Source organism: Carlito syrichta, unplaced genomic scaffold (assembly GCF_000164805.1).
Source record: "Carlito syrichta isolate Samal-C Ts95f unplaced genomic scaffold, Tarsius_syrichta-2.0.1 Scaffold288243, whole genome shotgun sequence".
In the NCBI taxonomy this organism is placed as follows: Eukaryota; Metazoa; Chordata; class Mammalia; order Primates; family Tarsiidae; genus Carlito; species Carlito syrichta.
The window spans coordinates 839-13,289 of record NW_007232339.1 but is presented as its reverse complement, the minus strand read 5'-3'; the positions used below and the strand labels follow the sequence as shown (position 1 = coordinate 13,289).

At 57.5% G+C, this 12,451-nt stretch overlaps 1 protein-coding gene across 1 annotated transcript; it reads right to left on the bottom strand.

The window, feature by feature from the left end:
* Positions 1–3,439: 3,439 nt before the first annotated feature.
* LOC103255550 (SH3 and multiple ankyrin repeat domains protein 1-like) lies at positions 3,440–12,187 on the bottom strand. The gene is made up of 8 exons (XM_008053531.1): positions 11,933–12,187; positions 11,547–11,750; positions 10,666–10,737; positions 9,538–9,646; positions 9,146–9,297; positions 6,386–6,553; positions 5,881–5,997; positions 3,440–3,590 (listed from the first exon to the last, which is right to left on the bottom strand). Exons 1-8 carry the CDS (start codon positions 12,185–12,187, stop codon positions 3,570–3,572), a joined length of 1,098 nt encoding a protein of 365 aa, XP_008051722.1. The 3' UTR covers positions 3,440–3,569.
* Positions 12,188–12,451: the final 264 nt, after the last annotated feature.

Below are 12,451 nucleotides of genomic sequence, written 5' to 3'. Positions count from 1 at the left end.
TGGCCAAGTCTGACTAATTTTTTATTTAATTTTATTTTATGAGATGAGGTCTTGCTCTGTTGCCCAGGCTGCTCTCAAACTCCTGGCTCAAGCGATCCTCCCACCTTGGCTTCCCAGAGTGCTGGGTGTACAGGCATGAACCACCGCGCCAGACCAGGAATAAACACCCCAGCATAAACGTGTCCTGCTCAGGGCAGCACGAGGCACACGAGCACCTTAAATATGGCTGGTGCAGTCGGAGATGCACCAGTCGGGTAGAAGACACGCTGGATTTCAAGGATGTCACACAAATAAAAGGGAATTTAAATATTTCTGATAATTTTGATATTCATTCCATGTTAAAATGACAGTATTTTGGATACACTGGGTTAAGTAAAATATGTTATTAAAATGAATGTCGCCTAATTTTTTTTTCCTTTTTTTTTTTTGTTGGGTTGGGGTCTCACTATGTTACCCAGGCTGGAGTATAGTGGCACAATCATGGCTCACTGCAGCCTCGACCTCCTGGACTCAGGCAATCCTCCCACCTCAGCCTCCCGGGTAGCTGTGACCACAGGCATGTGCTACTCTGAATGGCTAATTTTTTAACTTTTTTTTTATAGAGATGAGATCTTGCGATGTTGCCCAGGCTGGTCTCAAACTCCTGGGCTCAAGCAGTCCACCTGCCTTGGCCTCCCAGAGTGCTGGGGTTACAAGTATGGTCACCGCACCCAGCTGCTTTTTCCTTCTTTAAACCATGGCCGCCGAGTGTGGTGGCTCACGCCTGCAATTCCAGCACTTTGGCAGGCGGAGGCCTGAGCCTACAGGCTCAAGACCATCCTGGGCAATTTGGCGAGACCTCGTCTCTACAATAAGTCAAAAAATTAGCTGGGCGTGGTGGTGCACGCCTGTGGTTCCAGCTGCCTGAAAGGCTGAGGCGGAAGGCTCACCGGAGCCCAGCAGGTCGAGGCTGCGGTGGCCGTGAGCGTGCCCCTGCACTCCAGCCTGGGCGGCAGAGTGAGACTACAATTCGAGAAAAAAAAAAATGGCCACTAGGCTGTTTCAGGACTTCCAGGGAATGTGGCTCATGCTTATTCCAGTGGACAACAATGATCCGGACAAGGGTTTCTCAACCTCTGTGTCACGGGCACTTGGGGCCAGATCATTCTTGGGGGAGCTTTTCGGGGTGCCAGGGAGGGGTGCGCTGGGCACCGCGGGCTGTTGGACAGCATTACCTGCCTCTACCACTAGATGCCAGTAGCACGCCCTTCCCCAGTCCTGACAGCCCAACTCGTCTCCAGACACCACCAAGGGTCCCCCATGCGGACAGGGCAGAGGCGCCCGGGTTGAGAACTCCCAGTCCAAACCCCGTGAACTTGGCACTTCAGAGGCGGAAGCCCAACCGTTCCGTGAGATGAAAATGACTGTCCCTGTTTTACGGAGGAGGAAACAAAAACTTTCCCAGGAGCTCAAGGTCACATGGTTGGTGACCATCGGTGATGGGATTCGAACCCAGGCTCGCCCGACTCCAAAGCCTTTGATCTCAAGCACACACTCTGCCAGGCCCAGAAGGAACGGGTGCACGTCATGGAGGACAGGGTGGAGGCAGTGGGGGCGGGGGTGCCGTCTCCATCCAGGTCAGTTTCTCAATCACATGTTGCCCCTCCTGACTCTCTGGGCTAAGCCCAGCAGCCTTGTCATGGCCCAGAAGGGCAGAGGTGAGCTGAGCTCGCCTGACCGGCCTACCCTGCCACCCTATCCCAACCTTCCACAGCTTCATCCTCCACCACCCAGTCCCCGCTCCCCATGCTCCAGCCACACTGGCCGCCTCCTTCCTCTGACAGGCATGCTCCTGCCCCAGGGCCTTTGCACCTGCTGCTCCCTCTTCTGGGAATTTCTCACCCCTGGATCTCGGCGCGGCTTGCTTCCTTACTTCAGGTTTTTGCTCAAAGGCCACCTCTTTAAATGCTAAAACAACCCCCTTGTCCTGTCCCGTGCTTTGTTCTTTTTTTCCATAGGATGCTCGTAGGTGCCAGGCAGCCTAAGCCAATGTTAGCACTCATTTTCTTCATGACACCATCTTCCTGAAGTTCCACTTTTTGTTATCTGCCCCTTAGCCTCTCTTCCCCTCTATGCCATAAATTCCATCACCTGGAATGAGCACTGGACCCGCAGAGACTGTTCCATAGGGGGAATGTCTGGTCCCCATGGCTTGGCCTGGCCAAATCGAACTCGGCCCCCAACTCCACTCCACCAGCGTCCTCCAATGCTAATCTAACCAACACTCCCCAAGCGACTCCCTGATCTCACCTCCCCTGCATGACAAACCCACTAGGATGCTTGTATAGGGCTGTCCTAAGGACAAGCTCAGAGCGGGCAGATCCTGTGCCCAAGATCACACAGCCAGCTAGTGGAGCAGTTAGGACTTGAACCTGGCCTTCTGATCCTATTGTTCAGCTGTCTCTTACTATTTTGTTCTATTTTTATTTTTTGAGTCAGAGTCTCACTGTCACACAGGCTGGACTGCAGTGGCACGACCACAGCTCACCGCAGCCTCCAACTCCTGGGCTCAAGCGATCCCCCCTCCTTGGCCCCCCAAGTAGCTGGAACTACAGGTGCATGCCACCACACGTGGTTAAATTTTTTTGTTTTTTGTAGAGATGAAATCTCGCTAGGTTGCCCAGGCTGGTCCTGCACTCCCGGGCTCAGGCAATCCTCCGCCTCGGCCCTTCCGGCAGCTGGGTCTACAGGTGCATGCCACCATGCCTGGCTAATTCTTTTGTTTTTTGTAGAGACGAGGTCTCGCCAGGTTGCCCAGGCTGTCCCCAAACTCCCGGGCTCAAGCGATCCTCCCGCCTGGGCCTCCCTAAGTGCTAGGATTACAGGCATCAGCCGCGGCGCCCAGCCCAGCTGTCTCATGAATGAAGGACTCCGACTGCCAAAGCCACTCAGGGGACAGCTGAATGATCCCACTTAGCGTTCCGGGCGTGTTTGCGTGTGTGCGCCTGTGAGGCTCACGGTGGCCCCCCAACTAGACTGTTAACTACTGCCATGTGCATTTTTGCATATTTTCACACCCCCAGCCCTCACCTTGGGGGGCCACAGGGCCATCCCACGGTCCCTACCTCACCAGCCAGCACCGGTTCATAGTGCCCTCTGCTGGGCGCTGAGAGCGCCGCGTGTTTACCGGCATCCTAGCACTTATCTCATCAAATTGTTTACACGTCTGCCTCTCCGCCAGACTGTGAATTCCTCCCCACCCGCCTTCCCCAGGGCAGGAGCCGCCCGGTCTGTCTCATCTCACGTCCCCCAGCGCTTGGCGCCGGGGCACACAGTAGGTGCTCAAGAAACGTGCACAGACAGGATGGAGTTGAGTCCATCCAAATGCATTTGTTCAAGTCATTCATTCATCTGCTGAAACCAGTGGGACTGTGCACAGTCTTGGCGGAAATCCAAGAGGGCTGACCCATCATTCATTCACTCATTCATTTGCTCATTCAACAAAGATGTGTGGAGGCCTGCTGTGTGCTGGGGTCTCAGACTCAGCCCCTACCCTCGAGGAGTTCACAGCCTGGACATGGACCTGATTTTCACCGCCAGGGGTTAGAGACCTGGGGAGCAGAAAGCAGGGGGAGGGACTGTCAGGCCCAGCCCTGGCTCTTGGGGAAATTTACGGCCTGGGAGGAAGAGGAGGGGAGACAACTGTTTCAAGATAACTGTTGCCACAGGTTCGTGTTAGTTGGGCATCTATGTGTTACACACCGTGCCAAGAGCAAGCAAGACATTAAGCCACCAGATCCTTTAGCACGGTGGGGTTTTTTTTGAGTTGGGGTCTCACTCTGTTGCCCAGGCTGACGTGCAGTGGCACAATCAAGGCTCACCACAGCCTCAACTTCCTGGGTTCAGGCAACCTCCACCTCGGCCGGCCAAGTAGCGGGTACTACAGGCATGCAGGCACCACCACACCCGGCTAATTTTTTGTAGAGATGCGGTCTCGCTAGATTGTCTGGGCTGGTCTTGAACTCCTAGGCTCAAACAATCCTCTGGCCTCAGTCTCCCAAAGTTCTGGGATGACAGGCAGTGAGATACCGCGCCCAGCCGCAGGGTGGGTGTTAATTATTGACCTATTTCACAGACGAGAGAGGGGAGACTTCAGGAGGGGAAACGACTGCTGTCTAATTCTTTAGACTAAATGTTCCCTGTATAAATGGATGGGATGGCTTCTGTCTCCTGACTGGACCCTGACTGACACTGGTAATGATGATAGTGACAATTATTCTTATGGCCGCCTTCTAGGGATGAGTACTTAACGTATGTGATCGCTCACCCCATTCAATCGGCTGACGTTACTCCTATTTCCGGGAGAAGGATGGAGTCTCAGAGAAGGGGAGAGACTCTCACTCCCCTCTGCCTGTGGGCTGGGGCTTTTTCTCTCTTGTCTGCACAAGGGCACCAGGTCAGAGGAACTGATTTTGTGGCCGTGGCAGAGAGCAGGGGAGACAGAAACAGGCAGGGAGGGAAGAGCCGGCACCATGTTGCTTTGGTTTGACAAACACCGAGTCCTCCGGGGCGTGAGCATACTGCTGGCTTCCACCAGGCGGCACGTGGCCACCTGCCAAGTCCTCAGCACGGCAAGTTCTGATGAGGCAGAAGGGGCTGGGGGCTGTGTTGGAAGACTTCCTGGAGGAAGGGGGCTGACAGACCAGCCCCGTCACATCCCCGCAGCAGCCCTTCAAGGGCAGGGAGAATAAAGAAACCCGTGGGGAAACTGAGGCTCCTGGGGTGGGTGGGGGGGGCTGGGGGTGCTGACTTGCCTGGTATCACCTGGAGCTTGGATGGCAGCGGTGGCAGGGGTTGTGACGCCGAAAACCCCAGCTCTTAGCAGGCAGACGCCACAGCTGGTTACGTGAGACCCCGGCCCTCCCTTTCCTGCCCGTGTCTGTTGGGGGCCCCGACATGGGCATGCATCCCCCTGGCCCTGAATCGCTAAGACTCCCAACCCACTCGTTACTTCGGGGGCTGGACTGTAGCCCTTCCTCTGTTCCCTGTCATGCTCCCACACGGGACTTTCACACGGGACCAGGCAAATGGGGACACATGGAGACTGGGGCCCACTGAACTCCCTTCACTTGCTGTCGTGAAAGTCCTCTGTTGCCAGGCTCGGTGGCTCAGCCTGTAATCCCGCGCTTTGGGAGGCTGAGGTGAGTGGACTGCCTGAGCCCGCGGGTTCGAGACCCGCCTGGGCAACTTGGCGCGACCTCATCTCTACAATAAATCAAAAAATTAGCCGGGTGTGGTCGCGCACCTGTAGTTCCAGCTACGTGGAAAGCTGAGGCGGAAGGATTGCCGGAGCCCAGCAGGTTGAGGCGGCGGTGGCCGGGAGCGGCCACTGCACTCCAGTCTGGGCGACAGAGTGAGACTTCAACTCAAAAAAAAAAAAAAAAAAGGAAGTCCTCCGTGCCCCCTGGTTTTTTGCACAGGCTGTGCCCTCTGCCTGAGCAGCTCCCCCACTCGGCCAAAGCCTGCCTGTCCTAATACAGGGGGCGCCTCCTCCAGGGAGACACCTCCACCCCAAGCCAAGCCCAAGCCCAGATGTGGGACCTGGATTCCCCGTGGCTTCGCTCTGAGCACTCTGAATTGTGGTGGCAAGGTCTGTTGTCTCCCTCTCCTCCCCACCAGGCCACAAGCTCATTACTCTGTCTCCAGTGCCTAGCTCTGGGCCTGACACAGCCAAGGACCTTGGTAACAAATTGCTGAATGAATGAATGAGTGAATGGATCGACGAATGGATGACTACATAGGGCCAGTGAAGGAGCACAGGCTGGGAGCCTGGGAGGCCGCCTGAGTGTGGTTGGGTAGGAAGTTGGCAAAGGGCCTGGGGCGGGTGATGCCAGGGCAGACCTTGTTGTAGAGGGCGCAGATATGCAGGGCCGTGTTCCCCGAGGCGTTCTGGGCTCCAGGCTCAGCCCCGTAGAAAAGCAGGTGTTCCAGGTGCTGGGAGTGACCCCGCTGGCAGGCCTGGGTTGGGGGACGGGGGTGAGGGGACTGGATCAGACCCGGGCCCGTATCCTCTCCGGTGGCTTCCCCTTGGGACCAAGCATCTGTCTTCACCTTGAGTCCAGGCAGTCCCGCACTCACCTCCCGTCTCCTGTTCCTGCCCAGGGACCCAGGCTGTCGGCCTGACCGGTCTTCCCAAGGCCCAGGAGTCTGGTCCGGCCCCGTAAGAGGGCCCTGAGGCCAGCCACCCATCTCTGGGGTGAAGGTGTCTAGTTCCTAGCCTGTGTCCCCTTAGGGTCCAGCATCCCTATTTTTTTCCTCCTTGGGGACCACGCAAAACCCAACCCCGCTCTCGGCAAGGGCCCGTGTGAGGACTCGGTCCCACCCCTCTTGGCCAAGCCGGGCGCACCTGATGAATCTCCTGCCAGCCGTTCTCATCGGCGATGCCCAGCTGGGCCCTGTTGTAGAGGAGAAGCTCGCAGCAGCGGGGGTCGCCGCCCACCATCGCCGTGTGAAACAGAGGGGTCAGCCCCCGGCGGTCCTTGTAGTTGGGGGAGCCCCCGAGGTCCAGGAGGGCCTGGGAGCAGAGAGACCAGGAAGAAAAGACAGAGGGCAGTCACGTGTGAACTGGCTCATTCTGAAGGCAGGCGGACAGTCTCAGTTCTGCCATGACACCCTTGTGCGACCTTGAGCCTGGCCCTTCCCCTCCCCTGGCCCGTTCTGATCACGTGTGAACAATAAGGGGACAGGGAGGATGCCTCCAGGAAGCCCTCCCACTCTGACATCCTGCCTCACCTTTCCCCCAGGGATGGCCTCGAAGGACATCAGGGGCCACAGGACCTGCCTACCTCACCTACTTCAGGACAGCTGTGGGGGACAAATGAGAGGACAAGCAAGTCTGGGCTCAGGAGGGCCCGTGGCCAAGCAGGGGACGGGTTACTAAGACCAGGATCCCAAAGACAGGGCACGTGGGAAGCCTGGGAAGGGGTGCGCTTGAAGCCTGGGCTGAGGGAAGGATCGAGCGGCCTCCTTGGGGCTGGGGACTCAGGGGACAGGAAGTAGCATCACTTGAGGGATCGCTCCGGGCACAGAAGGCTGGCAGCACCGAGCGTTCATGGGAGAACATGTTGGTGGTAGTCCCATGTGAGGACAGCCTGCAGCGGCACCGGCCAACAGAATGTTCCGCCATGATGGAGACGGTCTGCGACTGAGTCACGCTCTGTGGTGGCCACGTGTGGGTCACAGGCACTGGGATGTGGCCACGGAGCCCGAGGAAGGGAAATTTTAATTTCACTTCATTTTCTTTTTTTCCTTTTTCTTTTCTTTTTTTTTTTAGTTGAAGTCTCACTCTGTCGCCCAGACTGGAGTGCAGTGGCCGCTCCCAGTTACCGCAGCCTCGACCTGCTGGACTCCAGTGATCCTTCTGCCTCATCCTTCCGAGTAGCCGGAATTACAGGCGCGCGCTACCACACCCGGCTGATTTTTTTATTTATCGTAGGGATGAGGTCTCGCCAAGTTGCCCAGATGGATCTCGAACCCACGGGCTCAGGCAATTCACTCACCTCAGCCTCCCAAAGCACGGGATTACAGGCTGAGCCACTGAGTGGGCTTCACTTCATTTTCATTACATTTAAACAGCCCCCTGTGGCCAGTGGCTGAAGGGTTCCACAAGCAGGGTTCAACAAGCAAAGTTCCAGAGGCTAGGTGTGGGGGTGAGCAGGGTGTGGGTTTCGGGGTGAGCGTACACTGTGGGTACAAGAAAAGGGTCTGTGGATCCCAGGGCTTAAGGCAGAACTTTGTCACTGGCGTCTGACTGCCTCTCAAGAAAGAGTCTGGAGGCAGGGTATGGAGGCTCATGCCTGTAATCCCAGCACTTTGGGAGGCTGAGGCAGGCGGACCGCTTGAGCCCAGGAGCTCAAGACCAGCCTGGGCAACACAGCAAGATCCCCATCTCTTCAAAATAAAAAATAAAAAAATCAGCCAGGCGTGGTGGTGCATATCTGTAATCCCAGCTACTCAAGGGGCCGAGGAGGAAGGATTGCCTGAGCTCAGGAGGTGGAGGCTGCAGTGAGTCGTGATCATACCACTGCCCACTCCAGCTTGGACAACATAGTGAGACCCCAAATTAAAAAACAAAAGAGTCTGAAAGAGGGCAGGGAGGGGCCTTTCAGGGAGAGCCTCTGTGCACTAAGGCGTGGTGTTTCTCAATGGCTGTCTTGGGGGGCAGCCCCTCCTGACCCATGCATGGCGGGGAGTCACGTGCCTTGGCGGGGGACGGGGGAGAAGGAGAGTATTTTAAAATAAGACCGTGCAAGCTGACTCTGTGTATGTATTTTGTGGGTGTGTGGGTTTGTCTATTTGGGAAAGTGCATTTGAGGCTCTGTACCAGAGGAGGGGGCTGTATTTGCATGGAAGAGCCGAGGGAGTGTGTCTGGGTGACTTGGTGCTGGGCTTGGGAAGGTAGCCACAGGGGTGTTTTCAGGGCGTGGCGGGGGGGGGTTCTAGCTGGGGCATGGCAGGGCACTTGCTCTATTTTAAGGACGACAAGGAGGGTTGACACCTTGGGGAGACAGAGGCAGGGTTGGTATCTGAGCTGGGTCAGGGAACGGAGACGTTCTGGGTGCTCAGGGGAGGAGGCTCTGCTCGGATCCCTGTGATGGCCAGCTGCCACCCAGGTGGGCACCCCTGGAGGCCAGAGGAGGGTCTCTGATTCTGTCCAAGGAGTCACAACAGGGGTTATGCATTTGTCTGTCTATAGCTCACTTCTCTGCACTGGAGAAATGAAGAGAGCCTTTTTTTGAGTGAGGGTCTCAGGCTGGAGTGCAGTGGCATGATCACGGCTCACTGCGGCCTCCACCTCCTGGGCTCAGGCAATCCTCCCACCTCAGCCTCCAGAGGAGCTGGGACTATAGGCATACGCCACCATGCCCAGCCAATTTTTTGACTTTTTTTTTTTTTTTTGGTAGAGACAGGGTCCCCCATGGTCTGGAACTCCTAGCCTCACGCAATCCTCTCACCTCGGCCTTCCCAAGTGCTAGGATTACAGGTGTGAGCCGCCGCACCCAGCCTGTTTTGAACAAAAACCCAGTAATTGGGTCTTGAGAAAGAACAAAGGGAAGAGAAGAGGGGTCCCTGGTGGGGGTGGAGGGGGGGCTCCCAGCAGCCTCACCGTGAGCGCGAGACAGTGCCGAGCACACGCGGCCTTGTGCAGGGCGGTCATGCCGTCCCGGGCCCGGAAGTCGATGTGGGCCCCGCCCAGGCACAGGGTTCGAATCACCTCGACAGAGCCTTCGGTCTGGGCCGCCAGTGTTAGGGGGGTTTCTGGAGGGCAAGAAAAGCCGGTCACATGCAACCCCTTGATCTCCACCCCAGCCCTTTCCATGGCCCAGCCTCCACAGCCCTCCTCCCCACAACCTCAGGCCAGGGCCTCCCTCTTGGGAGACTCCCATGTTGGGACGGATGGGCACTGGCCCAGATTGGAGCGGGATGCGGCCGGCATCCTGACCCCGCCGCCCCCGCCCCGGCCCCCTCGGTCCTCCCTGACCCGTGCCCTCTCCCTACCTCCTGAATCCGAGTCATGATAATTGGGGTCCAGCCCCTTGTCCAGCAACCTCGCCACCTTGTCGGACGTCCCGAGCTGCACGTATTCTAGAAACTTCTTCAACCCCGTCTGAGCCATGGACAGAGAGAGACAAGACAGGTCAGGGAGCAAGGCCCCAAAGTAGAGGTCCAAGCAGCGCAGTCCCACCGAAATACACATGTGGCCACATACACTCTTTCGTAGCAGCCACCCTTAACAAGAAAGGGGACCTGCCGATAGTGCTGAAATTCATCATAATGATACCTGTTCTTTGACCAATGAATGTATCAGCAGTATTGCTGTTTCAACAGGTCATCCGCATGAAAAGTATCAATGAGATATATAACTTTTTTTTTTTGGCACTCAGTCTCCGAAATCTGTTGTGTATTTCACATTCACACCCAGACTCAGGTGGGACCTGCCACATCACAAGCCCTCAGGAGCCGGGTGTGGCCAGTGGTTCCCAAAGTGGACCATAAGTCTGGAGGGATGGAACTGTCTACAGCAGGGAAGCCCGGCGCAGGGAGGGATCAGGAGGCTTTGCTTCCCAAATGGCAAGGATCCTTCACCTCTGACCAAAGCATCCCCCTGACATCCTCCCAGCTCTTAGGGGACCATGGAAGACCGGAGGGAGATGGGGTTCGAGGGTTGGAGGGCGAGGTTCCAAGGAGGATAGATATGGCAGGAGGGGAGGAGTGAGCCCTGGATTTAGTAGGAGACTGGCGGAACTGCAGGTTGTCTACGGAACAGGCCCTAGGCAGAAGGACCCCACGTCAGAGTCCTAGGCCAAGCAGGGGAAGAAAAGAGGCCCTGGGTGGATAAGGGGGGATTTAAGGAAAGAGGGGGGTCAAAGGGGCCAGGTAGAAACAGTAAGGCCTGGGCAACAGGATGAGGGGCACAGGAGGGAAGAAAGAAGGGGATTCCATGGGGATAGTGGGGGTATCTGGGGTTTCCCAGGTGTGACATGCATCCGAAGTTAAGCGGAGCAGTGGGATCGAGGGGCTGAGGAACATGGAGGGCTGTCAGGAAGAGGTGGGCAGAGAGAATGGCTGGGCAGGGGGCTCCCGTGGGGGGGGCTCTGAGGGCAAATGCCAGCAGGGTCCACTCACCTTGGTGTGCAACTTGGCCAACTGCTTCTCATCCAGGTTGGTCTGTTTGTAAACTCGGGTCTTGTATCGGAACTGAAGCCAGAGGTGGGGGAGGGGGAGAGACACAGAGACTTGGACTCAGGGGCCTGGAGAGGAGGCTTGGGGTTAGGGGAAGGTCTGGGATCAGCTTGAGGTTGGAGTGGAACACTTGGCTGGGTGGGCAGAGAGGTGGCGGTGGCTTTTCCCAAAGTCATCGTGGTGTACGTGTACTACAACCCCTACCTTGAAAGAGTAGGAGTCTGGACCCTATGGGGAATGTTTTAGAATGCCTACTGTCATTGGGATTCCTTCTACAATTTTTTTATTTTTTATTTTTAGTCAGGGTCTGTGATCCAGGCTGGAGTGCAGTGGCATGCTCACAGCTCACTGCAGCCTTGACCTCCTGGACTCAGGGGATCCTCCCACCTCAGCCTCCCAAGTAGCTGGGACTACAGGTGGACACCATGATGACCGGCTAATATTTGATTTTTTTTTGTAGTGACAGGGTCTCATGATGTTGCCCAGACTGGTCTTGAACTCCTGGGCTCAAGCAATCCTCCTGCACTGGCCTCCCAAAGTCCTGGGATTACAAGCGTGAAGCACCACACCTGGCCCCTTCCCCGATTTGACAGGCCGGGAGGAACTAGGGACAGAGAAGTGACCTGTCCAAGGCCACTCAGCTGATCAGAGGCAGAACAGATGGTCATTTGAGCTCAGTCCTCTCGGACTCTTTCCTGTGATTCTTAGTTCTGGAACAGGGCCCTCCCTCATCAAGGTCATGGGGGGGGGAAATGGGGAGGGGGCAGATGGTTGCGGGTCACACCTCCTGTCAGCAAAAGGGTGGGGAAGGCTGCCGGCCTCACCTCCAGGTAGGGCACCCCCTTCTCGAAGGACTGGGGGTACTCTCGAAGCAGCCTCTCCTCCTCCAGGAAGTTGGCGTCGCGGCCCGAGGTGGCCGGCTGGAACAGGCCATAGTTGAGCACGTCCTGAAGACTCTCACTCAGGGCACAGAGCACTTGCTGCTTGGCCGTCCAGATAGTGGCATCGGGGTTGAAGCGCAGGCATTTCTGCAGGTGGGGGAGGGGACAGGCTGGGTCAGGGGCCAGGAAGGAGCCCCAGGTGGGCTGGGAATCTGGGGCTGCCGGGGGGCATGGGGAAGCATGTGGACATGGGGTCTGAGGGGCTTCCTGGGAGGACACCTCCCCTCTGGGCCTCCCCTCCCCTCGCCGGCCAGCAGGCAGTCACTCACCGTCTGGTGCAGGTCCGGGATTCCAATCCTGAAGACCATCATGCTGAAGTGGGCGTCGTCGGGGACGGACATGGAGCGGCCCTGGAGGCCTCGAACAGAGGCCAGGCTACCAGGTGCCCCACTGCCCCGGTCCCGGGTCCCCCGGGGGCCTCGCCCTGGCCCGTCTGGGGAGCTGTCGGACTCTGAGCCCCCCTCGGGACACTCGCTGGCACTGTGGCGTTCCTCGTCCTCGCTTGTGGCGGGGCTGTGGGTCATCGTGGGGCCACGGGGCGACGGGGGACAGCAGCATCACAGGCGGCTGCAGGGGCCAAGGGCAGACATCAGACTAGGAACCCGGGACCCCTCTGAGGACCTGTGGTCGAGGGCAGCCTCCCCGCTGCCCCGAGGTCGGTGGGAAGGAGGCAGGGCACACTCTTGCCGCCACCTCCTGCGCACACACGCCCCTGTCCCTGACATGCTTCCAGCGTGTGTCTCCTTCCCTGCCCTTGGCCCTGCTTGCAACCCCCCGCCCCCCCTGCG

Excerpts from the sequence above, each read along its gene's own strand:
- LOC103255550 (XM_008053531.1), bottom strand. The coding sequence starts at position 12,187 with ATGACCCACAGCCCCGCCACAAGCGAGGACGAGGAACGCCACAGTGCC. Across the intron at positions 10,738-11,546 it reads AGGGGGTGCCCTACCTGGAG|TTCCGATACAAGACCCGAGT; the intron begins GTGAGGCCGGCA and ends CTCTGGCTTCAG. Across the intron at positions 6,554-9,145 it reads GGCACTGTCTCGCGCTCACG|GCCCTCCTGGACCTCGGGGG; the intron begins GTGAGGCTGCTG and ends CTCTGCTCCCAG.